Source organism: Mesoplodon bidens, assembly GCF_964165515.1.
Source record: "Mesoplodon bidens genome assembly, chromosome: 16".
NCBI classification, from domain to species: Eukaryota; Metazoa; Chordata; class Mammalia; order Artiodactyla; family Ziphiidae; genus Mesoplodon; species Mesoplodon bidens.
This window is the reverse complement of record NC_138173.1, coordinates 29954076-29978734: the sequence shown is the minus strand read 5'-3', so window position 1 is coordinate 29978734 and position 24659 is coordinate 29954076. Positions and strand designations below refer to the sequence as shown.

General features: G+C 36.2%; 1 protein-coding gene across 1 annotated transcript in view; it reads left to right on the top strand.

The window, feature by feature from the left end:
* Positions 1-21740: 21740 nt before the first annotated feature.
* The window catches only part of CNGB3 (cyclic nucleotide gated channel subunit beta 3), a gene marked incomplete at both ends in the record, with an annotated part of 143751 nt that continues 140832 nt past the window's right edge, over positions 21741-24659 (top strand). Inside the window, 1 exon segment of the mRNA XM_081258414.1 lies at positions 21741-21851. Coding sequence (XP_081114540.1) covers positions 21741-21851 — 111 coding nt within the window.

Sequence of the window (24659 nt, the reverse complement as noted above, 5' to 3'; positions counted from 1 at the left end):
AAGATGTGAAATATGACATCGAAAACACAAAATGTGGGAGAGGGAAGTAAAATATGTAGATATCTTAGAATGTGTTTAAACTTAAATGACTATCAATTTTAAATGAGTAGATATAGTTATAAGTCAACATAGATGAACCCCATGGTAACAACAAATCAAAAACCTACAACAAATAAACCAAAACTAGACAGAAAGAAACATAGGCATACCACTAAAGAAAATCATCAAACTGTAAGGGAAGAAGCTAAAAGAAGAATAAAAACAGAAGAACTACAAAAGCAAACAGAAAACAAATAATGAAATGTCAGTAAATACATACCTATCACTTTAAATATCAGTGAACTAAATGATCCAGGCAAAAGACATATGGTGGCTGACTGGATTGAAAAACAAGACCTAACTATATGCTGCTTACAAGAAACTCACTCCAGAGCTAAAGACACACACAGAGTGAAAGTGCAGAATGACAGGGCACATGCAAGAGAATCAAGGGAGCCAGATCAACATCCTACCAACCATCAGACTAAATCCACCAGCTGCCAGGGCCAGCTGACCACCTGCTGACCACAGATGCATGAAAGAGCCCAGAGATCAGTCAAACCAGCCCACAGAATTGTGAGATAAATTAAATGATAGTGATTTTAAGGCACTAAGTGCTAAGGTGATTTTTGTATCACCTTAAAAAACTAATTCAGAGATTTAATCTGCTGTCCTTAATAGGACCAAAAAACAAATAGGAAATTTAGCCCAGAAATGCAAATTCTAGAGGGCAGCTTGGTCTAATCTTCATTTATATTCAGCTCAGTCCCTCACAATTCATAATCATCTCTCTTCTGCCTGGAATGTTCCCCCTCAATACCTCCATACAACAGAGTCCCTCTTTACGTCTCTTCCTTGCCCCTACTTGACTTCCCCACAAGTTTGTATTCAGCCATCTAGAATCAGCTTCTGGGAAACCTTCTGAAAACATCATGCAACAAATAAGTAAATCGTTCCATCCTTGTTCTGTCCCTGTACAGTATACAACCCTCCACTGAAGGATTAGTATAACTGAATATCTACAGCTGCTCCCTCACTCTCCACCTCCTCTAGGATGTGACGAGAGTCCAGGAGTTTATCTGATTAATCCAGACAGAAATGTTGCTTCAAAGAAAAAAAGCACTCAATATAGATATAAATGTAGCTCATAGTACTTTATTGGACTATAATTAATATATAATAAAGTCCATAAATATTAAAAGTAGACCACTAAATTTTGACAAATACAATAGCCCCATGTAAACATCACCCAGATCAAGATATAGAACATTTCTGTCACCCCAGAAAGCTCCCTCCTGCTCCTTTCCAGTCAACTTCCCCCCAACCCCCAATCCCACCCCACCACCTAAAGGCAACTGCTCTTCTAATTTGTATCAGCATACATTAGCTTTGTCTCTTCTTTCACTTCATATAAATGAAATCATTAATTATGTTATTATTTTGAATACAATGGTTTTAAGATACATTCGTGTTATTGTATACATCAGCTGTCTGTTCCTTTTGACTGCTTTGAGATAACTTTTTGTATGACTAGGCCACAATTTTAACTATTTTCTCAATAATGGACATTTGAGTTATTTCCAGTTTTGAGATAATTATGAATAAAGGGACTCTGAACGTTACCACACAAGTCTTTATGTGGACACTAGCACTCATTTCTCTTGGGTGTGTTTCTAGGAGTAGACTTTCTGAGGCACAGAGTAGATATGTAAATCAAACAGTTTTCTAAAGTGGTTGTAACATTTACGCTCCCATCAGTAATATATGCATGCCCACAGCTTCACAGCAATTCTGGTGAATATGTAGTGGTAACTCACTGTGGTCTCAATATGTATTTGTAGAATAAGCTACTGTTCTGCAATAAATACTGAGCAAATCTTGGTGAAAATTATGTTAAAATAATCATCTTGATGTGCTATAATAACAAGGGTTAACAAGATTATCCATTTATCAGTATGTATATATATATATATATATATATATATATATATATATATATATGTATACCAGAATAACTTATTTTTAGTGTTCCTGATATAAGGTGCTCAATATTGTGCTAATTTTTATTTTTAACCTATTGTTTACAATTACCATTAAAACTTCTATTGTCATGCATTTTCAAAGTTGCAGATTACTATCACAAACATATTATTTAATTAAACATCAAAATATTTAATTATGGGTAGAAATATTATGAAGGAGGCACACTTATGTCCTTTATACAGAGGAGAAAATTACAGTTCATATAAGCTGTGAGTTGCCAAAATCCACACAGTAACTGCTGGAACTGGCTCTTTAATCCACGTTCTCTAACTTCAAATACTCTATTTTTCCTGCTAGGTCAGGTTGCCTCTTTCTAATGGTTCATGATGACGTTTCAACTTTATGAAAATAATATGTACTAAATATCAAAATGTTAAGACAAAGCGAGCTAGATTTACAGATTTCCACAATAATACAGACAAGTTTCTTTTCGGACGCAGCCTAGGAAGAAAGGAATAGACTAATTGACATTCATAAACCCTTTCGTTACAACTATTCTGTGAAATCAGAAATGGACATAATAGAAACTTTACATAAATTTACATAACTGAAATTACATAGCTGGTATTACTGTATAGAAATAGAGTGAGGAGTAGAATTTGGAAAGTATTTTATGAATTAAATGCAATAATTTAACTTAATATAAACTCCCACAAGAGGATTCATTTAATAATTTATTATACAAATTTACTAGTAACAATCAAAATTCTCTACATTTGTCTGCTTGTGTAGACAGAGTTTGCAACTACTCATAAAAGTATCAATTGTTTAAAAATTACATACATTTTAAAATGTAGGCTATTTTCACTGAATATTGAAATTAAAATATACTTCAAGTTAAAATGGATTTGCAAATCTTAGGTATAATTAAGTAACTAAACAGGGTGCTTTTTAACCTCTTCCCATTAATGCATTTATCTATTTAGCTTGGTATACTGGATGCCTTCATATTAGAAAGTAATGCCAGGGCTCAAAAATGGATGAATTATATTCCCCGCATCTAAATACTTACATTATTCATCTGCATGCCTGTGTCCTCCACTACGCTGCAAGTTTTTGGAGAACAGTGTGTCTCAATTTCTACAACTCCAATGCTCAGTAAATAAGTTCTTGAAAGCATTATAGCTTTGGCATCAGAGTCCCAGCTTTACTGTTTATTAACTATATGACTTTTGGCAAATTACTTGATTCTTTAAGTTTCATTTTTTTTAATCTGATTATTGGGGCCAATAATAAAACGTATCTGATAAGGTATCCTGAACATTAAGTAAAATAACACATGTAAAGTGACTGGCCTTCAATGTCTCTACTGCATTTACTGAATCATTTAATGACTGAATAAGTGAATCCCCAAATCAACAAATGGATGAAAACAAGCATAATTTGTGGTGATATCTAATAAATGACATGAGTTACAAAAGCAACATTTGGAAACTCCTTGACCTCCAAACTCAACTGTAAGCATAAGAGAGGCAGTGTTTGGATTTGGACTGGTACTATCTGAGAGATTTGATTAAACTTTTTAGAAATATAAATTGGACACTTGTATAAAATAGATGGTGCCATTCTATGGAAAGACAGGCTGGTACTTTTGTAAATTGTCAAGGCCATGAAAGACAGGAAAAGACAGAGAACAAATTCCAGATATAAAGAGACTGAAGAGGCATGACAATTTTTTTTTAATAAATTTATTTATTTATTTTGTCTGCACTGGTTTTTCTTTTACATTTTTATTGGAGTAAAATTGCTTTAAAATAGTGTGTTAGTTACTGCTTTATAACAAAGTGAATCACTTATACATATACATATATCCCTATGTCTCTTCCCTCTTGTGTCTCCCTCCCTCTCAATCTCCCTATCCCACCCTTCTGGCTGGTCACAAAGCACTGAGCTGATCTCCCTGTGCTATGTGACTGCTTCCCACTAGCTATCTATTTTACATTTGGTAATGTATATATGTCCACATATACACTACCACTCTCTCACTTTGTCCCAGTTTTCCCTTCCCCATCCCCGTGTCCTCAAGTCTATTCTTTAGTAGGTCTGTGTCTTTATTCCTGACTTGCCCCTAAGTTCTTCATAACCTTTGTTTTTTTTGTTTTTTTTTAGATCCCATATATATGTGTTAGCAAATGGTATTTGTTATTCTCTTTCTGACTTCATTCTGTATGACAGACTCTAGGTCTATCCACCTCACTAAAAATAATTCAATGTCATTTCTTTTTATGGCTGGGTAATATTCCATTGTATATATGTGCCGCATCTTCTTTATCCATTCATCTGTCGATGGAAAATTAGGCTGCTTCCAAGTCCTGGCTATTGTAAATAGAGCTGCAATGAACATTGTGGTACATGACTCCTTTTGAATTACAGTTTTCTGAGGGTATATGCCCAGTAATGGGATTGCTTTTTCGTATGGTAGTTCTATTTTGAGAATTTTAAGGAACCTCCATACTGTTCTCCATAGTGGTGGTATCAATTTACATTACCACCAACAGTGCAAGAGGGCTCCCTTTTCACCCAACCCTCTCCAGCATTTATTGTTTGTAGTTGTTTTGATGATGGCCATTATGACCGGTGTGAGGTGATATTACATTGTAGTTTTGATGTGCATTTCTCTAATGATTAAAGATGTTGAGCATTCTTTCATGTGTTTGTTGGCAGTCTGTATAATTTCTTTGGAGAAATGTCTATTTAGGTCTTCTGCGCATTTTTGTATTGGGTTGTTTGTTTTTTTATATTGAGCCACATGAGCTGCTTATAAATTTTTGAGATTAATCCTTTGACAGTTGCTTCATTTGCAAATATTTTCTCCCATTCTGAGGGTTGTCTTTTCATCTTGTTTATGGTTTCTTTTGTTGTGCAAAAGCTTTGAAGTTTCATTAGGTCCCATTTGTTTATTTTTGTTTTTATTTCCATTTCTCTAGGAGGTGGGTCAAAAAGATATTGTTGTGATTTAAGTCATACAGTGTTCTGCCTATGTTTTCCTCTAAGAGTTTGATAGTATCTGCCCTTACATTTAGGTCTTTAATCCATTTTGAGTTTATTTTTGTGTATGGTGTTACGGAGTGTTCTAATTTCATTCTTTTATGTGTAGCTCTCTAGTTTTCCCAGCACCACTTATTAAAGAGGCTGTCCTTTCTCCACTGTCCATTCCTGCCTCCTTTATCAAAGATAAGGTGACCATATGTGCATGGGTTTATCTCTGGGCTTTCTATCCTGTTCCATTGATCTATATTTCTGTTTTTGTGCCAGTACCATACTGTCTTGATTACTGTAGCTTTGTAGTATAGTCTGAAGTCAGAGACCCTGATGCCTCCGGCTCCTTTTTTCTTTCCAAGATTGCTTTGGCTATTTGGGGTCTTTTGTGTTTCCATACAAACTGTGAATTTTTTTTGTTCTAGTTCAGTGATATATGCCATTCATAGTTTGATAGGGATTGCATTGAATCTGTAGATTGCTTTGGGTAGTGGAGTCATTTTCACAACGTAGATACTTCCAATCCAAGAATATGATATACCTCTCCATCTATTTGTATCATCTTTAATTTCATTCATCAGTGTCATAATTTTCTGCATACAGGTCTTTTGTCTCCGTAGGTAGGTTTATTCCTAGATATTTTATTCTTTTTGTTGCAATGGTAAATGGGAGTGTTTTCTTAATTTCACTTTCAGATTTGTCATCATTAGTGTATAGGAATGCAAGAGATTTCTGTGCATTAATTTTATATCCTGCTATTTTACCAAATTCATTGATTAACTCTAGTAGTTTTCAGGCAGCATCTTTAGGATTCTCTATGCATAGTATCATGTCATCTGCAAACAGTGACAGCTTTACTTCTTCTTTTCTGATTTGAATTCCTTTTATTTCTTTTTCTTCTCTGATTGCTTTGGCTAAATGTTCCAAAACTATATTGAATAAGAGTGGTGAGAGTGGGCAACCTTGTCTTGTTCCTGATCCTAGTGGAAATGGTTTCAGTTTTTCACCATTGAGGATGATGTTGGATGTGGGTTTGTCATATATGGCGTTTATTATTTTGAGGTAAGTCCCTGCTATGCCTACTTTCTGGAGGGTTTTTCTCATAAATGGGTGTTGAATTTTGTCGAAAGCTTTCCCTGCATCTATTGAGATGACCATATGGTTTTTCCTCCTACAATTTGTTAATATGATGTATCACATTAATTGATTTGCATATATTGAAGAATCCTTGCATTCCTGGAATAAACTCCACTTGATCATGGTGTATGATCCTTTTAATGTGCTGTTGGATTCTGTTTGCTAGTATTTTATTGAGAATTTTTGCATTTATATTTATCAGTGATAGTGGCCTGTAGTTTTCTTTCTCTGTGACATCTTTGTCTGGTTTTGCTATCAGGGCAATGGTGGCCTCATAGAATGTGTTTGGGAGTGTTCCTCCCTCTGCTATATTTTGTAAAAGTTTGAGAAGGATAGGTGTTAACTCTTCTCTAAATATTTGACAGAATTTCCTGTAAAGCCATCTGGTCCTCGGGTTTTGTCTTTTGGAAGATTTTTAATCACAGTTTCAATTTCAGTGCTTGTGATTGGTCTGTTCATGTTTTCTATTTTTTCCTGTTTCAGTCTCGGAGGGTTGTACATTTCTAAGAATTTGTCCATTTCTTCCAGGTTGCCCATTTTATTGACATATAGTTGCTTGTAGTAATCTCTCATGATCCTTTGTATTTCTGCAGTGTCAGTTGTTACTTCTTCTTTTTCATTTCTAATTCTATTGATTTGAGTCTTCTCCCTTTTTTTCTTCATGAGTCTGGCTAATGGTTTTTCAAGTTTGTTTATCTTTTCAAAGAACCAGCTTTTAGTTTTATTGATCTTTGATACCGTTTCCTTCATTTCTTTTTCATTTATTTCTGATCTGATCTTTATGATTTCTTTCCTCCTGCTAACTTTAGGTTTTTTTGTTCCTCTTTTTCTAATCACTTTTGGTATGAGGCTAGGTTGTTTAGTTGAGATGTTTCCTGTTTCTTAAGGTGGGATTGTATTGCTATAAACTTCCCTCTTAGAACGGCTTTTGCTGCATTCCATAGGTTTTGGGTCATCATGTTTTCATTGTCATTTGTTTTTAGGTAGTTTTTGATTTCCTCTCTGATTGTTTTCAGTGATCTCTTGGTTATTTAGTAGTGTATTGTTTAGCCTCCATGTGTTTGTATTTTTTACAGATCTTTTCCTGTAATTGATATGTACTCTCAGATCATTGTGGTCAGAGAAGATACTTGATATGATTTCAATTTTCTTAAATTTACCAAAGCTTGATTTGTGACCCAAGATATGATCTATCCTTGGGAATGTTCTATGAATACTTGAGAAGAAAGTTTATTCTGTTGTTTGGGGATGGAATGTCGTATAAATATCAGTTAAGTCCATCTTGTTTAATGTATCATTTAAAGCTTGTGTTTCCTTATTTATTTTCATTTTGGATGATCTGTCCATTAGTGAAGTGGGGTGTTAAAGTCCCATACTATGTGTTACTGTCGATTTCCCCTTTTATGGCTGTTAGTATTTGCCTTATGTATTGAGGTGCTCCTCTGTTGGGTGCCTAAATATTTACAATTGTTATATCTTCTTCTTGGATTGATCCCTTGATCATTATGTAGTGTCCTTCCTTGTCTCTTTTAATAGTCTTTGTTTTAAAGTCTATTTTGTCTGATATGTGAATTGCTACTCCAGCTTTCTTTTGATTTCCATTTGCATGGAATATCTTATTCCATCCCTTCACTTTCAGTCTGTATGTGTCCCTAGGTCTAAAGTGGGTTTCTTGTAGACAGCATATATATGGGTCTTGTTTTGGTATACATTCAGCCAGACTCTGTCTTTTGGTTGGAGCATTTAATCCATTTACATTTAAGGTAATTATCGATATGTATGTTCCTATTACCATTTTCTTAACTGTTTTGGGTTTATTATTGTAGGGCTTTTCTTTCTTTTGTGTTTCCTTCCTAGAGAAGTTCCTTTAGCATTTGTTGTAAAGCTGGTTTGGTTGTGCTGAATTCTCTTAACTTTTGTTTGTCTGTAAAGATTTTAATTTCTCCGTGAAATCTGAATGAAATCTTTGCTGGATAGAGTAATCTTGGTTGTAGTTTTTTCCCCTTCATCACTTTAAATATGTCCTGCCACGCCCTTCTGGCTTGCAGTGTTTCTGCTGAAAGATCAGCTGTTAACTTTATGGGGATTCCCTTGTATGTTATTTGTTGTTTTTCCTTTGCTGTCTTTAATATTTTTTCTTGGTATTTAATTTTTGATAGTTGGATTAATATGTGTCTTGGTGTGTTTCTCCTTGGATTTATCCTGTATGGGACTCTTTTTGATTCCTGGACTTGATTAACTATTTGCTTTCCCATATTAGGGAAGTTTTCAACTATAATCTCTACAAATATTTTCTCAGTCACTTTCTTTTTCACTTCTTCTTCTGGGACCCCTATAATTCGAATGTTGGTGTGTTTAATATTGTCCCAGAGGTCTCTTAGACTGTCCTCAGTTCTTTTCATTCTTTTTTCTTTATTCTCTCTGCAGTAGTTATTTCTACTATTTTATCTTCCAGGTCACTTATCTGTTCTTCTGCCTCAGTTATTCTGCTCTTGATCCATTCTAGAGAATTTTTAATTTAATTTGTTGTGTTGTTCATCATTGTTTCTTTGCTCTTTAGTTCTTCTGGGTCCTTTTAAATGTTTCTTGTATTTTCTCCATTCTATTTCCCAGAATTTGGATCATCTTTACTATCATTATTCTGAATTCTTTTTTCAGGTAGACTGCCTATTTCCTCTTCATTTTTTAGGTCTGGTGGGTTTTTGCCTTGCTCCTTCATCTGCTGTGTATTTTTTGTCTTCTCATTTTGCTTAACTTACTGTTTTCAGGATCTCCTTTTCACAGGCTGCAGGTTCATAGTTCCCATTGTTTTTGGTGTCCACAACCAGTGGCTAAGGTTTGTTTAGTGGGTTGTGCAGGCTTCCTGGTGGAGGGGACTAGTGCCTGTGTTCTGGACGATGAGGCTGGATCTTGTCTTTCTGGTGGGCAGGTCCACGTCTGGTGGTGTGTTTTGGGGTGCTTGTGACCTTATTATGATTTTAGGCAACCTCTCTGTTAATGAGTGGAGTTGTGTTCCTGTCTTGCTAGTTGTTTTGGCATAGGGTGTCCAACACTGGAGCTTGCTGGTTTTTGAGTGGAGCTGGGTCTTGGTGTTGAGGTGGAAATCTCTGGGAGATTTTCACCATTTGATATTACGTGGAGCTGGGAGGTCTCTGGTAGACCAATGTCATGAACTTGGCTCTCCCTCCTCAGAGGCACAACCCTGACACCTGGCTTGAGCACCAAGAGCCTGTCATCCACACAGCTCAGAAGAAAAGGGAGAAAAGAAAGAAAGAAAGAAAGAAAGAAAGAAAGAAAGAAAGAAAGAAAGAAAGAAAGGAAGGAAGGAAGAAAGAAAGGAAATTTATTAAAATAAAAAACAAGAAATTTTTTTAAAATATTTTAAGTAATTAAAAAAAAAAGAAAGAAAGAAAGAAGAGAACCATACCAAAAAACAAATTCACCAATGATAACAAGCACTGAAAACTACATTAAAAAAAATAAAAATAAAAATAAAAGGACAGACAGAACTCTAGAACAAATGGTAAAAGCAAAGCTATACAGACAAAATCACACACACATGCTTAGGCATATACACTTACAAAAAGGTAAAAGGGCAAAAAAAAAAAATATATATATATATATATATATCGTTGCTCCTTAATTCCACGTCCTCAATTTGGGATGATTCATTGTCTATTCAGGTGTTCCACAGATGAAGAGTACATCAAGTTTATTGTGGGGATTTAATCCATTGTTCCTGAGGCTGCTGGGAGAGATTTCCCTTTCTCTTCTTTGTTCGCACAGCTTCTGGGATTCAGCATTGGATTTGGCCCTGCCTCTGCATTTAGGTCACCTGAGGGAGTCTGTTCTTTGCTCAGACAGGACAGAGTTAAAGGAGCAGCTGCTTCGGGGCCTCTGGCTCACTCTGGCTGGGGGAGGGGTATGGATGTGGGCAAGCCTGCGGCGGGAGAGGCAGGCCTGACTTTGCACCAGCCTGAGGTACGCCATGCATTCTCATGGGGAAGCTGTCCCTGGATCATGGGACCCTGGCAGTGGCGGGCGGCACAGGCTCCCTGGAAGGGAGGTGTGGAGAGTGACCTGTGCTTGCACACAGGCTTCTTGGTGGCGGCAGTAGCAACCTTAGCGTCTCATGCCCGTCTCTGGGGTCTGCGCTGTTAGCCACAGCTCGCGCCCGTCTCTGGAGCTCCTTTAAGCAGCGCTCTTAATCCCCTCTCCTCGCTCACCAGTAAACAAAGGGGGAAGAAAAAGTCTCTTGCCTCTTCGGCAGTTCCAGACTTTTTCCCAGACTCCCTCCCGGCCAGCCATGGCGCACTAACCCCCTTCAGGCTATGCTCATGTAGCCAACCGCAGTCTTCTCCCTGGGATATGACTTCCAAAGCCCGAGCCTCAGCTCCCAGCCCCGCCCATCCTGGCTGGTGGGTGAGCAGACAAGCCTCTCGGGCTGATGAATGTCGGTCGGCACCGATCCTCTGTGCGAGAATCTCTCTGCTTTGCCCTCCACACCCCTGTTGCTGTGCTCTCCTCCAAGGCTCTGAAGCTTCCCCCCTCGGCCCCCCGCAGTCTCCGCCCATGAAGGGGCTTCCCAGTGTGTGGAAAATTTTCCTCCTTCACAGCTCCCTCCCACTGGTGCAGGTCCCGTGCCTATTCTTTTGTCTCTGTTTATTCTTTTTTCTTTTGCCCTACCCAGGTATGTGGGGAGTTTCTTGCCTTTTGGGAAGTCTGAGGTCTTCTGCCAGCGTTCAGTAGGTGTTCTATAGGAGTTGTTCCACGTGTAGATGTATTTCTGATGTATCTGTGGGGAAGAAGGTGATCTCCACGTCTTACTCTTCTGCCATCTTGAAGCTCCTCCAAGGCATGACAGTTAATTGCAACACATGATCCTGTATGGACCCTGGACCAGGAAGGGAAGGGGAAATGGTTGAAAGAGTTGGCAAAATTTAAATAGTCTGTGGATCAGATGGCAGTGTTATATCAATGTCGAATCCCTGATCTGGAGGTTTGAACTGTGGTCATGTAGGGGAGAATCTCTGGGAAACACGCATTGAAGACTGAGGAGTGATAAGGTATCATGTTTGCAGCTTGCACCCAAATGGTTTAGGAAAAGAATGTGATAATTAGTATATATACAGAGAAACACTGAGACAGAGAGGGAACAAATGTAGTAAAATGTATTCCAGTTGGGGAATGTTAATGAGGTAGATACTGATTTACCTGCAGTGTCCTTGTAACTTTTCTGTAAATTTTAAATTATTTCAAAATAACTTCATTTTTAAATTTCTACTGAGTGCATTAGAAGATTCAATGAGAGATATTTATAAATCAATTTTAGAACTTATATTCAAAGAAACCAGTGACTTCTTTGAAATTACAGAAAAATATAGACAACACTGCTCCAATAACTGCTCTGTGGGACTCCTCATTACTTTTCAGTGGTGGAATTCTCCCTCCTCCACATATACAAACTAACCATCTGGACTCCAAATGCATTACTCACAGCTTCCACTGGCCAACCCAGAAGTTATTACAATAATAAATCAATCTCTAAGTGCTTAGATACAATGGTGAAAATGGGAATGAAGTAAAAAAGATAAGAGCAGAAATTGTAAAGGAGGAATTAAAGAAACAAATAAATAATTCACATAATTAGGAAAAGGGAGGAAATTAAAATAATGATAGTGCCTTTAATAAAACAGGAAATCAGAAGAAGCTTTGGTGGTAAAGAAGATAAATTCGTTTTTTAAGTTGGTTGATCATGACGTGCATATAGGCATTTCAAATTAAACATCCAGCAAACTGTAGGAACCATTAGGCTAAGACCCAAGTGTGCAATGGATTCTGGTTTCTAAATTAAGAACTAATAATCATTCTCAGAAGGTTTTCAAATTACTATATATTACATTCTTCCCTCAGACCTAAGCAATCAATAAAGTTTTCACTGTCAGTAAATTTGAGAGTTGAAAAGTAATAACATCTTCATGTTGGGTCAAGGATTAATATATTTGCTTTTATTATTGAGGTAACCAACAGCTATTAGTCATAAACCAACCCCCACCTCACTAGTAGCTGGATGTATTTTTTTTTTTTTTTTTTTTGCGTTACGCGGGCTGCTCACTGCTGTGGCCTCTCCCGTTGCGGAGCACAGGCTCCGGACGCGCAGGCCCAGCGGCCATGGCTCACGGGCCCAGACGCTCCACGGCATGTGGGATCTTCCCGGACCAGGGCACGAACCCGTGTCCCCTGCATCGGCAGGCGGACTCCCAACCACTGCGCCACCAGGGAAGGCCTGGATGTATTTTTTATTAGAATTAAGAACATCCTAGTACAGCTCGAAAATTCCTAAAACATTCAGTTTAGATCACCAATAAATTTAGAATATAAAAAACCAAAAAATCCAGTTAAAACCAGCTTAGCTAGGGAGCTAATTGTATATAGACAATCTTCCTTACAAAATGCACGACTAATCTCCTTACATAACAGTAGATCATTATGTTCAATTAACTGAAGTGCTTTCAGTTAGTTCACTTGATGATAAAAAATAAATAAGTAAGCAATGGTAGTCCATAATTAGAACCAAATACTGAAACAGGCTAATCAACTTTGTAAAAGACTGTAAAAGAATGAGGAAATTTCACCTAGTTACCCCATCCATATTCACATAACAAAGCCATCATGACCTGATTACTGCTTATAAAATACTAACAATAAGGATTTTTTCAAAATATTTATTCTATTAGTCACAGTCTAAACCTATATAGCATTCAATAGTCACAGATGCTACTAGTTAATAACAATTTCCTGAAGGTATTTTTACCCTTAATATTTGTTACATTTGCTGCTCATGCATTTTAATTATAAATTAGAAGCAATGAAAATACTATAATCAGAAAAACAGAGAGCATTTCTGCTCACTGAAATACTATATTTAAAATCACTTAAGTTGGAGAAATTCTTCATGTCAGCTGAGTCGCATTACACCCACAGGTGATCAAAAAAATACCTACTCTAAAATTGTCATCACATAAAATCACACTGGCAAATATTTCTAAATAGTGTTATATATATTTTTTATGATGAAAAATTTTCTCTAAATTAAGTTGTTATAAATCTACTTTGTAAGATCATTAAATAGTCAATGTCATCAACTCAAGAAAAACACTTGGAAGTTTTCTTTGGATATTTATTTTTTTAACTTAACGTTTTGCTAACCCTACAAAAATGAAAAGAACATAAAATCAGTGTCTTTGGTCCCCCTTGGAAATGATATGGACTCTGGCTAATATTTAATGTAAAAAATTGTGTATACTCTCATATTTATTGTTAATATTCACCAGTAGTTTAATAAAGCTTTGTTACGTGTCTACTAAGAGCAATGTGCTGGCCACATTAACTGTCATTTACTGTAATACCTTCATTAATTGATGCTGTCTCTACGTCTAGAGTGTCTCATCTTTCCACTTCTAGTCAGTGAATTCCTCCTCCTTTAAACCCATTGTGAGCATTAACTCCTCTGCAAAGATTTACTCTCCAGTTTATTGCCCACTTACACCTAGGCAGATTCGGTCACCTGCTCTTCTGTGCTACTATAACATGACTCACATTCATCCATTAGAGAAGGCGAATTGAGATTGTTCATATATCTCTCAAAAATCTCTGTGTCACAGGGTATATGTGAGTCATCTCTATATACCCCACAGCAGCTAGCAGAGTACCTGAAACACAGAAAGAACTCAAATGTTTATTGCACAGTAAAATTATATACTTTAGTAAACAGAGCATTTTAAATCTTAGTGCTCTCCAGAAACACGATTTGTTTTATTCAATTAACAAATATTTGTTGAGCACTTTAATTTTTACCAGGTACATTTTATATGTCATCATATTCATTATCTTTTGTAATCTTCCCAAAATCCTTAAGAGCTTGTTGTACTGTCTTCTGTTTTGTGGATGAGGTCCAAAACCGGCTTCACAGGTGACTTGATAATGTGCCCAGTACTTTTTCCTCTAAAGTCTTGTAAGTGAAAAAAATGCTCATAACTTATCTACTTCTCTGCCTTACTAAATATGATGTATTCAGTGCAGTGAATTTTTCAGAACTTAGTCAAAGTTCAGACTTATTATCAATTTATGATCCTCTCCTAAAAATAGAACAGCCCTCAAAACCTGGAAAGAAAAAATTTATGGTTGTTTCCATTCAAGTTATTGCTTGAGGTTATCTACTGTAAACCAGCCATTCCCTTTATAACTTAGTGGCTACTATTCTCCTATTGAAATAATACTCAGATTATTTAAATTTCATTCAGAATGATCTCAGAAAAATATATAAATGTTAGTTTCTTTAGTAGACATAAGGGAAAATATAACCTTAGCTGTTTTGGTTTTTTTTTTTTTAAATCTATTTTTTTTATATTGGAGTATATCTGATTAACAATGTGTTGATAGTTTCAGGTGCACAGAGAGGGACTCAGCCATACAACCTTAGCTGGTTTTGTAGTTTATTTCCAATAATCTGCCGAAAGAAAAGAAGGAGGGAAGGAAGGAAGAGAGGAAGGTTCAACCCATCCCCCTCTCAGGAGCAAAGGAAGCTGTGACCTTAGAACTACTAGGAATTCCTCCTCATTCAAAATCACTCTTCAGTGGGAATGTCTGAAATCTGATCAATAAAGATTCCAAAGAAAGTTAGAACTCAAACTTGATTTCTATTAAGTGGAAACTTTATTATGGATGCTCCATCGCTTATTTGAATAATTTTATAGGAATAAGATGTAAATATGTTCAAACCTGGAACCAGATATAAACTCCATTTGCCTGTATCTTTTATATAACTCTAAAGCTAAAACCTATTTGTAAACTTAACATAAAACTCAAAAATCAGTAAGATTAATGAAAACAACATTGCTATGATGGATAATGTTCTGTTGAAACTAAACAAGAAGAATATGGTACTAGTTGCCACTGATGATTCTTTTTATTTTAGTATGGCTTTGTTACCATCTGTGTGCATGTTCATAATTACATATATTTATATAGAGATATATAAATATACATGTGCAGAACAACACAAAACCATAGAATTTAGAGTTATATATAAAATATTACTGGGTGCCACTTATAAACCATATTCATCGAATCTAAAACACCACTTATTGTAAAATCCACCATCATTTTATGCATGCTTCTCTTAACCTACCCCATTCTCAGCCTAAAACGAAGTCTTGCATACAATGACTACTGATAAAAGTTAACAAGACCATAATATCTCTATCCTCCAGAGAAGTTTTCTCCACATCTTACATGCTGTCTCTGCCACAGAGAATCTCTTTATTATTAATCCTGAACTAAAAGATTGTCTAAGCCATCATTCTCTCATCATTAATTCAACCAACATGCATGGAGTACCTAGAACCAGACAAAGGGGATATGAAGGTGACCAAAGCATAGTCTCAGCCTGAAGAAGTTTACTCTCTGATAGGAAAAAGAGATCTGGAAATGGTCTTAAGATGAGAATTGATAAAATGCAGGTGTGCATAAGGCACAAGCTTCAAGGGGAAAGAGGCGGAAGAAGAAAATACCCAGCTTAAGCTAGATACACAAGGAGTGGAACAGCATTTTAGGCAGGAGAAGTACTTATGAGTAAAGACATAGATAGGGCTTCCCTGGTGGCGCAGTGGTTGAGAGTCCGCCTGCCGATGCAGGGGACACGGGTTCGTGCCCCGGTCCAGGATGATCCCACATGCCATGGAGCGGCTGGGTCCGTGAGCCGTGGCCACTGGGCCTGTGCGTCCAGAGTGCTCCGCAACGGGAGAGGCCGCAACAGTGAGAGGCCCCCATACCGCAAAAAAAAAAAAAAAAAAGACATGTATAGAGGTAAGACAAAGCAGAGTAATTCAAGTTACCACAGATTAATTTCATTATGGTAAGTGCTGAGAGTGGGAAGAAGTGGGGATTATAAATGAAAACAGAGAGTTAGGCAAGGATCAATTATAAAGGGGCTGAAATGTCATGGTAGGAGTTTGGACATGATTCCAAAATCAAGAGGAGTCACTGAGGGCCTTCACCTAGACACACGATCAGATTTATATTGGAGAATGATTGTTTTTATTCATGTTGGCAGTCACTACTGCAACAATGTAGTAACTTTGCACAAAAACTTAGAGTGTGATTGGTGAAATTCTAGTAGCCACTTCACCCAGAAAAGCAACCCTCTTCTCTCCCTTGTCTTCTTCTTGCTCACTGGAAAGTCTCTCTGTAGAACACAGAATCACAGAATTTAGAGTTAGAAGGAAGCTTAAATATTATTTTGCCCATCTTGTCATATCCAGATTAAGGCAAGAGATTCGATTTAGCTCACATATCCATGCAGTGAAAGAGAATGAGTGAAAATTCACATCTCTCATTCTAGAATTCTTTCCAGTTGCCCATTTTCTGAACTTTCAGGCGCTTGATCTAGACAAAGTGAAAGTATTCATCTGTAATTTTAATGCTCATGTTGATACCAATCTACTGACAAAAATCAAGATGTTAGAAGTATTTTAAGTCATTGATAAAGATGATTGAATTAATATCTGTATCATTTTTCTTATGACCTATGATAAATCCTAAGGGATGAGTGGTCAAAGCAGACTCCTCCAAAATCATAGATCTTACCTCATATCAAACTTCATTAATGATTAAATTGATAAAGGCCACTGTCAGACATAGATAAAATATCCTTTTGGGGAAAAACCCAAAACCATCAGACACAGCATTTAAAACTGTCCACCTTCTCCTGCATTTTGGCATGCTTTGGTTTCAGATGTACAAGGAGTTTTTGAGCATAGTATGCAAAGGTATTTCTCAAAAAAGGAAAGCAGTTTGGATTGAGGACATCTCCATTTTACACATACTTGAAAAGCTTACATACTATTTCCTTCCCCCATTTCCAGGCACCATGCCACATAAATCCATAAATTACAGGCTTATTTGCAATAAGCAATCTAGACAGACCAAAAATGTCCTACTAGACACATTTCATATATAGGGACTCCCTAGTATCTTTCCATGAGTAAATACCATGATCAGATTTACAAAGAGGTCTGATGAGGACTTTTATTCCTCTGAGGGTCCTAGGAAGGGAGAGAATCAGTCACAAGCCTGCTGCTAACTTTTCCTTTGATGTTTATATCCTAAATTTAAAAATATAATCAACTATAGGTTTAGAGGATTATCTGAGAAGTTCCTAAAATAACCCCATACATATTTGATAATTCATTCAAAATTATTTCTGAAGCAACAATGTAACAAAAAAGAAAACTTTGCCTTTCAAAACAATGAACACCCATATTTTAACAAAAGTAATTTTGTATTTACAAGAATATAAATCAAATCATATTCATAATTAATCAAGTTACTTATTATATGTTTCTTTTTGATGAAATGATTGAATCTAAAATTAAAACTTCTAATTTCTTTTAAAAATCAATAAAGGACTTATGATTTTGGTAATATGAAAAACTAAATTAAAATTTCTCCTTAAAACTTTTTCCTCTGTATTTTTTCTACAACAAATATACTTTAAAATGCATAATTATTTTTTAAATTTTATTGAAATATAGTTGATTTACAACGTTGTGTTAATTTCTGCTGTACAGCAAAGAGATTCAGTTATACACATATATATTATTTTTCATATTCTTTTCCTAAAATGTATAACTATTATCTTAAGGAAATCCTCAGGTTACAGAAATACAGAGGGAAGAAGTATTAGATGAGTTAACTCAGGCTTCCCTGGTGTGGAGGGTGTGGAGGGTGGTTCTGGTGCTGAAAATCTTTAGTTTTAATTGGAAAGTGCACAAGAGAAGAGGTCCCATTAAAAAAACAAACAAAAACAAAGACAAGACTCCCTTTAAAAAGTGCATCCTTGTTGGACTGAAAAAGAAAATCTGTCCAATGGCACAAAGCATCAAGGAAGTTTGTCCAGGATCTGGGTAGGGAAATAAAGTTCTCCTTAACAATTCTTAATGTTGAACTTGTGCCTCACACAGGTTTGGGGTCCAAATTTACACACACAAAAAGAATCGAATAAGCAGAGTTTTTTAATAATGTAGAAAGAACCACCAAAAGTAGCTATAGTTAACAATACTGTATTGTTAAGCTGCTACGAAAGTAGAGCTTAAATGTTCTCACCATACAACACAGCAAAAGGATAATTATGTGAGGTGAAGGATGTGTTGTCTAAGTTTATTGTGATAGTCATTTTGCAGTATATACATGTATCAAATCATCATATTGTACATCTGAAACTTACACAATGGTGCATGTCAATTATATCTCAATAAATTTGGGGAAAAAAAGGAGTAATTCAAGTCAATTTTACTTTTTAAAATAAGGCAAGTTAAGGAGTAAGATTCCACCAATTAATAGGGCCAAACATTAACAATTCTTGTCAAAATATGCAAGTATTTTTATGCCCCCAACTGCAAGGCTGTATTTTTTTAAGTAACTTTTTTTACATTTATATAAAATATTTATTAAGCATAAAAACAGGTAAGATGTAATTAATTCATTAGTATTTTAATGTCCTTGGAACTCCATGTAGTAAGCAAGATCTCACTTTAAAAAGATTTTCATTTCATGGAAAGAGCATTTTCTATTATGTAAATTGCTTCAATTCCTTTTTTAAAAAAGCAGAATAAATTTCTACAATTGAAATACTCATTTTATCTTTTTTTTTTTTTTTTTTTTTTTTTTGTGGTACGTGGGCCTCTCACTGCTGTGGCCTCTCCCATTGTGGAGCACAGGCTCTGGACGCGCAAGCTCAGCAGCCATGGCTCGTGGGCCTATCCGCTCCGTGGCATGTGGGATCTTCCCGGACCGGGGCACGAACCCGTGTCCCCTGCATCGGCAGGCGGACTCTCAACCACTTTGCCATGAGGGAAGCCCCCTTATCGTCTTTTTAATATTTTATATATTTTTTAAAGCTGAAAGATAATACTATGACTTGATATTTTGTATTGTAGAAGGACATTGAATCCTGACTGTCCAACTGGGTCTTTGAGATATTCTGGAAAAAGGATCTATTAAAGATAAGAATTGGTGATCTATAGATATTTGTATGTTTAGACCTACAAGAGATGGATTGTGAAGGAAAACTAGTTTACAACAAAAAGTAGCCATTCCAATGATCTTATTGCTAATGCTGAATGGCATGTAAAGCTAAGGTATGCAGACAATCAGAGGTTATCTCTGCTCCTATTCTCTCCTTGTGTGATAACTGTATTTTATTTTATTTTGTTTTATTTTATTTTATTTTATTTCATTTTTGCGGTACGTGGGCCTCTCATTGTTGTGGCCTCTCCCGTTGTGGAGCACAGGCTCCAGACGTGCAGGCTCAGCAGCCATGGCCCACGGGCCCAGCCACTCTGCAGCATGTGGGATCTTCCCGGACTGGGACACGAACCCGTGTCCCCTGCATTGGCAGGCAGACTCTCAACCACTGCGCCACCAGGGAAGCCCGATAACTGTATTTTAATAATCAAAATGCTGTTAAGGTCTCACACTGGGGTCTCCTTGCATCTAGTAGATATGTCACTACCAGGATGGAAATGAGAGCACCATGGCTCTCCTAGAGACTGTGATCCTACCTTCCTCTACTCCTCCCTTGATCTTGAGCTTCCAAAAAGAAAAAGAAGAGTTCTTCACTGCAATTTCATAGACCTCTGCTGTAGACCCTGGTGACTTGGACCTTTTACAAGATTTTGAGTTTCTCAGAACTCTAATATTTTTTCAAAAACAGCTAAATCTTAGCCAGTCAAATTGTGAAAGAAATATTAGAATATTCTATATACCTGTTTAAAATGATACAGATACAATGAAAGGATACTATCGTAGATGACAAGGTGATACTAAGAGAAGTGACAGAACAAATGTTCTGATGGTGATCTTTCCATCTATTTAGGGAGAAGACACAGATATAGGAAAACATTTGTGAAAGAAATGGCATATTGTGGTGCCAAGTATTAAGAAATACATAAACTTAAATGCTGCAAGTGTAATATATTTAATTAGTTTTGAATTAAAGCAGAGGTATAAGTGAGGACTAGAGTTGTCAGATCTCTTAAAGCGCTTTCAACTAAATTCTATTCAGCAGAGGCTTGAGTTTTTACTCCGTATAAAGGAGCTGTGGGGTTAAAATAAGTGATGCATAGTGTCCTCCTTCAAGGAGTTTAGGCTTATTGGTTAAAAGGTGAATCAGAGGAAAAAATTCATGCTGGGAAAGATACATATTTTTTTACAATTTATGAAATTTATGATCCTACAGAATTATCTAGATTTATAAAACTAGTAATCACATATATAGCTTTCATAATATTTCAGCAATCTGTAAGAAAATAGTAAACTTGTAAGAAATTTTGGAACAAATTGCTTCTGAGCAATGAATTACATTTCTTCAAAGTGATATTTATCAAGCATACTGTCTCTCTGTTATGGGCTGAATAGTATCTCCTCAAAAATTCACGTTGAAATTCTGATCCCCTTACCTCAAAATGTGACCTTATTTGGAGATAGAGTCTTTAAAGAGGTAGATTAAAACAAGGTCACTGAGGTGGGCCTTAATCTAATATAACTGGTGTCCTTACAAAAAGAGGAAATTTGGACACAAACATGAGCAGAGTAAAGACACTGTGAAGACACAGGAAGAGGAATACCATCTACAAGCCAGGAAGAGAGACTGTTCCTTTACGCACAGCTTTCAGAAGAAACTACCCTTGCTGACATCTTGATATCAGACATCTAGCCTCCAGTATAAATTTATGTTGTTTAAGTCACCCAGTCTGTGGTACTTTGTTATGGCAGCCCTAGCAAACTAATACACTCTCTCTGCTTAATTCTAATGTAATCATCATTATGCATCTGAGGTGGATGTTTAGGCTATTGGGAATGCGAAGCATTATGTCTCATTTTTCATTATATTTTCCAAGAACATCATTAATCTAATAAAATAGTAAAATACTAATTAAAAAAAAAAAAAGAACCACCAGAAGAACAGAAAAAGGAAAAAGTAGTTACTTCACAGTGCAGAACTACCTGTGAGGACTTTGGGAGAGTTGCTTTATATTATAAGCCTTTATGCACATTTTGTTTTTTCAATCATTTGCCTGTATTACTTTGACAAAATTTAGATAGAAGAGATACGTGTGTCGGTAATTAGAAAGAAAGAAAAATAAACGAACCAATGGGCAATGTGATCACATTTAAACAATCATTTAAACAATTTAAATCAACAATGAAGTTTTGTTTAATTCTCACTTATAAATTATTCACAGGGGTTTTTGACTCTCTAAAGTTCATAAACAGAATTCAAATCATCCAAGCAGAAGTAATTTGCTGCTTTTAAGCCAAAGCCCTGACTAGCTAGAGAGTTTCCTCTAGGAATTAACCAGAACGAAATCCTGATTAAGCAACTAATTGGCTTGTCTACTAATGAAAAGAAAAACAAAGTACATTCCTCTACCTCCAGACACAGAGTCATAAAAACAGAAGTTTTCAGAACCACCTTAAAGATGTTTAAATCCCTGACAATAAGATTCAACAAGGTGAAGCCTAGTGACGGGAGCGATGAGAATAAACAAGGTTCTGATCCAAGCAGTGTGTCACAGCAACCCACGAGACAGGTACGCTCCCCACGTCCCTAAATCAGTCTTGATTCTCATAATTTCTTGTCTGGGGAGGGATTTTAATAAACACTATGATGTGTGATTTCTCTGCAGTTTTACCTGCTACTATCTGGGTCATGGACTGTTTGTCTTTGGGGTTTATCCCTATCATTTTATACATACTGCATATATTGGCTTTAGAATGGAATAATAAATGCTTAGAAGACCCTATTACGATTTGGAAAAGCAAAGTAAGACTTCTCCTTGCTGATTTTCACTTCTACCATCATCCAAAATGAAATCATTTCTCAAATATTAAACTGGTTATATGATCTAGTTCCAACAGAGAATGTCAAACATCCTGGTCTTCGGAAACTGCATTTTAACAGTAATTTCTCTAGACCAGGAGTTCTCAATAGGGAGTAGTTTGCACTCAGGACAATCAGCAATGTCTGAAGATATTTTTGGTTGTCACAGCCCAGGAGTAGGGAAGTTACTGTCAACTAAAGGGGAAAGGCCAGAAATGCTGTTAAATGTCCTAGAATGAACAGGAGAGCCCTTTACAACATACAATTATCCAGTTCAAACTTTTAATATTGCCAAAGTGGAGGAACCCTGCTCTGGACAAATATTTTCACAAGTTCTAAGTCTGTTCATCTATAAAATGAGGATGATACCTGCTTTGTAGCCTTGGTATAAAAACTAGAGACAATATAGATAAAGCATATAGTAGGGAATTCCTAAGTGGTAATTATTATCATCATCATTATTAATAATTTGTGTTCTTATGACAGATTTAAGTCCAAATGGTAATTATATAATCAATATTCACTTACAGCTATTTATAGAACAATTTTCATGAATTGCTCACTAGATTTACCTAAAAGTGCTATGTAAGATTTTTAGAGCAAGAATTATTTTCACATCTAAGAGAACTGGATGAGAGATGTCAAATACAAACAGGAAGGTACCTCAGGGACTAGCATAGCATGGTCTAATGATTCAGGTTTAAATGAGCCTAGAGTATAAAAAATACCGAGATTACCTAATGTTGGCCCTAGAAAATTTGCCTTCCTTTTCTGATTGATATTGACTATTTTTGCAGTAGAAAGAAGTGGAGAATGTTCTTTATGAGAGTGCCCTTGACTTTTCTAATACTTGTGTCAAAATAATCTCATACTTTAAAAGTTATTTATATGTTTAAAAACTTATAGAATATCACAAATGTTGAGCTGGGTACTTCCCTTCAACTAGCCTTGTTGTGTTTTTCTCTGAGAAAGTCATTACAGTGATGTATGCCAACTTACCATCATGATTATTTTCCCTCAGAGCACATAAAAATAGCTAATACAGGGCTTCCCTGGTGGCGCAGTGGTTGGGAGTCCGCCTGCCGATGCAGGGCACACGGGTTCGTGCCCGGGTCCAGGAAGATCCCACATGCCGCGGAGCGGCTGGGCCTGTGAGCCATGGCTGCTGAGCCTGCGCGTCCGGAGCCTGTGCTCCGCAACTGGAGAGGCCACAACAGTGAGAGGCCCGCGTACCGGGAAAAAAAAAAAATGCTAATACATTATTCTCTTGGAGAACATAGTAGCTAACAGCAATTACTATGTACCAAGCAAGGTGCTATCCCTTTCTAAGCACTGCTGTTTTGAATTCTCATGGGCCCTGTTATAATTTGCTACTTACGCACAACTTACAAATTGCAGAGTCTGGATCAGAACCCTGTTCTATCTGACTTTAGTGCCTGAGAGCTAAATCACTAGGTTATATCGCTACAAAACAGAAGGCAAAATGAGCAGAAACTCCTTAGAGAGTTGTCTTTCCTTCAGAAACATTAATATTGGAGAGCTACTCAGACTCTACACAAGTAGGGCAGCTCTTAGACACATCCTGTGCCATTCCTGACAGCCATAATTTATGGATGTTAATCAGGTAGTCTGCTGGCATCACATATCTTAAAAGTCATATTGGGGAATTATTTGCAACTACTCTTTCCAGTAACATGTTGGTAAAAGAAAAATAGTTTTCCTCCAGTTTCAAATATGCTAAATGTTAAAAATGACACAAAGTTAAAACCCTATTTTCATCTACAGAATATAACCTTTTAAAATGACATTTAAACAACATGTTTCTGAAATACAAATAGATTATTTGAGTCCTATTAAAAAATCTATGAATGAATAAATCAATTTACATTGTATTTTAAGTGTCATTTAAATAGTTAATTCTCAAACCAAAATATCATATGTAATTCAAATTTGTCAATAACCGTGAAAATAAAAACTGCAAACTCAGACTAGTACAAACTCTCTCTCATACACCAGAATAAGACACTATTCACATAAAACTACATTTATGTACACATAAAACTATGATGGAAATATTTCTGAATAACATGATGTAAAAGTATTTGATTGAAGTCAGAAGGCTTTATCACTACTTCATAATCTATCCAGGGATCCATACTTTTTTAGCCACTTAATCAATTTCCTATTTAATAATATAAGAATAATAATAGCTGCCTTGCCTAACACATATGAGTCTTAAATTAAATCATCTGATTAATTTGCTTTCCAGTTTAAAATGTTTCTGACATACAGTGTCTAAAAATAATGTCAAACTCCACATCAAGGCTTAAAAGACCCTCAAAATCCCTTCCTACTTCACTAGCCTCATCTTCTCACCTTTTGTCCCTTCCAAGCACTTCTGTAGTCTCCCTTCACCTACATACACCTTAGGTTTTTGCTAAACATACATCCTCTGCCTGGAATATTTTCCATGCCTTGTCCATCTGGAAAACAAAAATCTTATCTTGATTTGTAAATT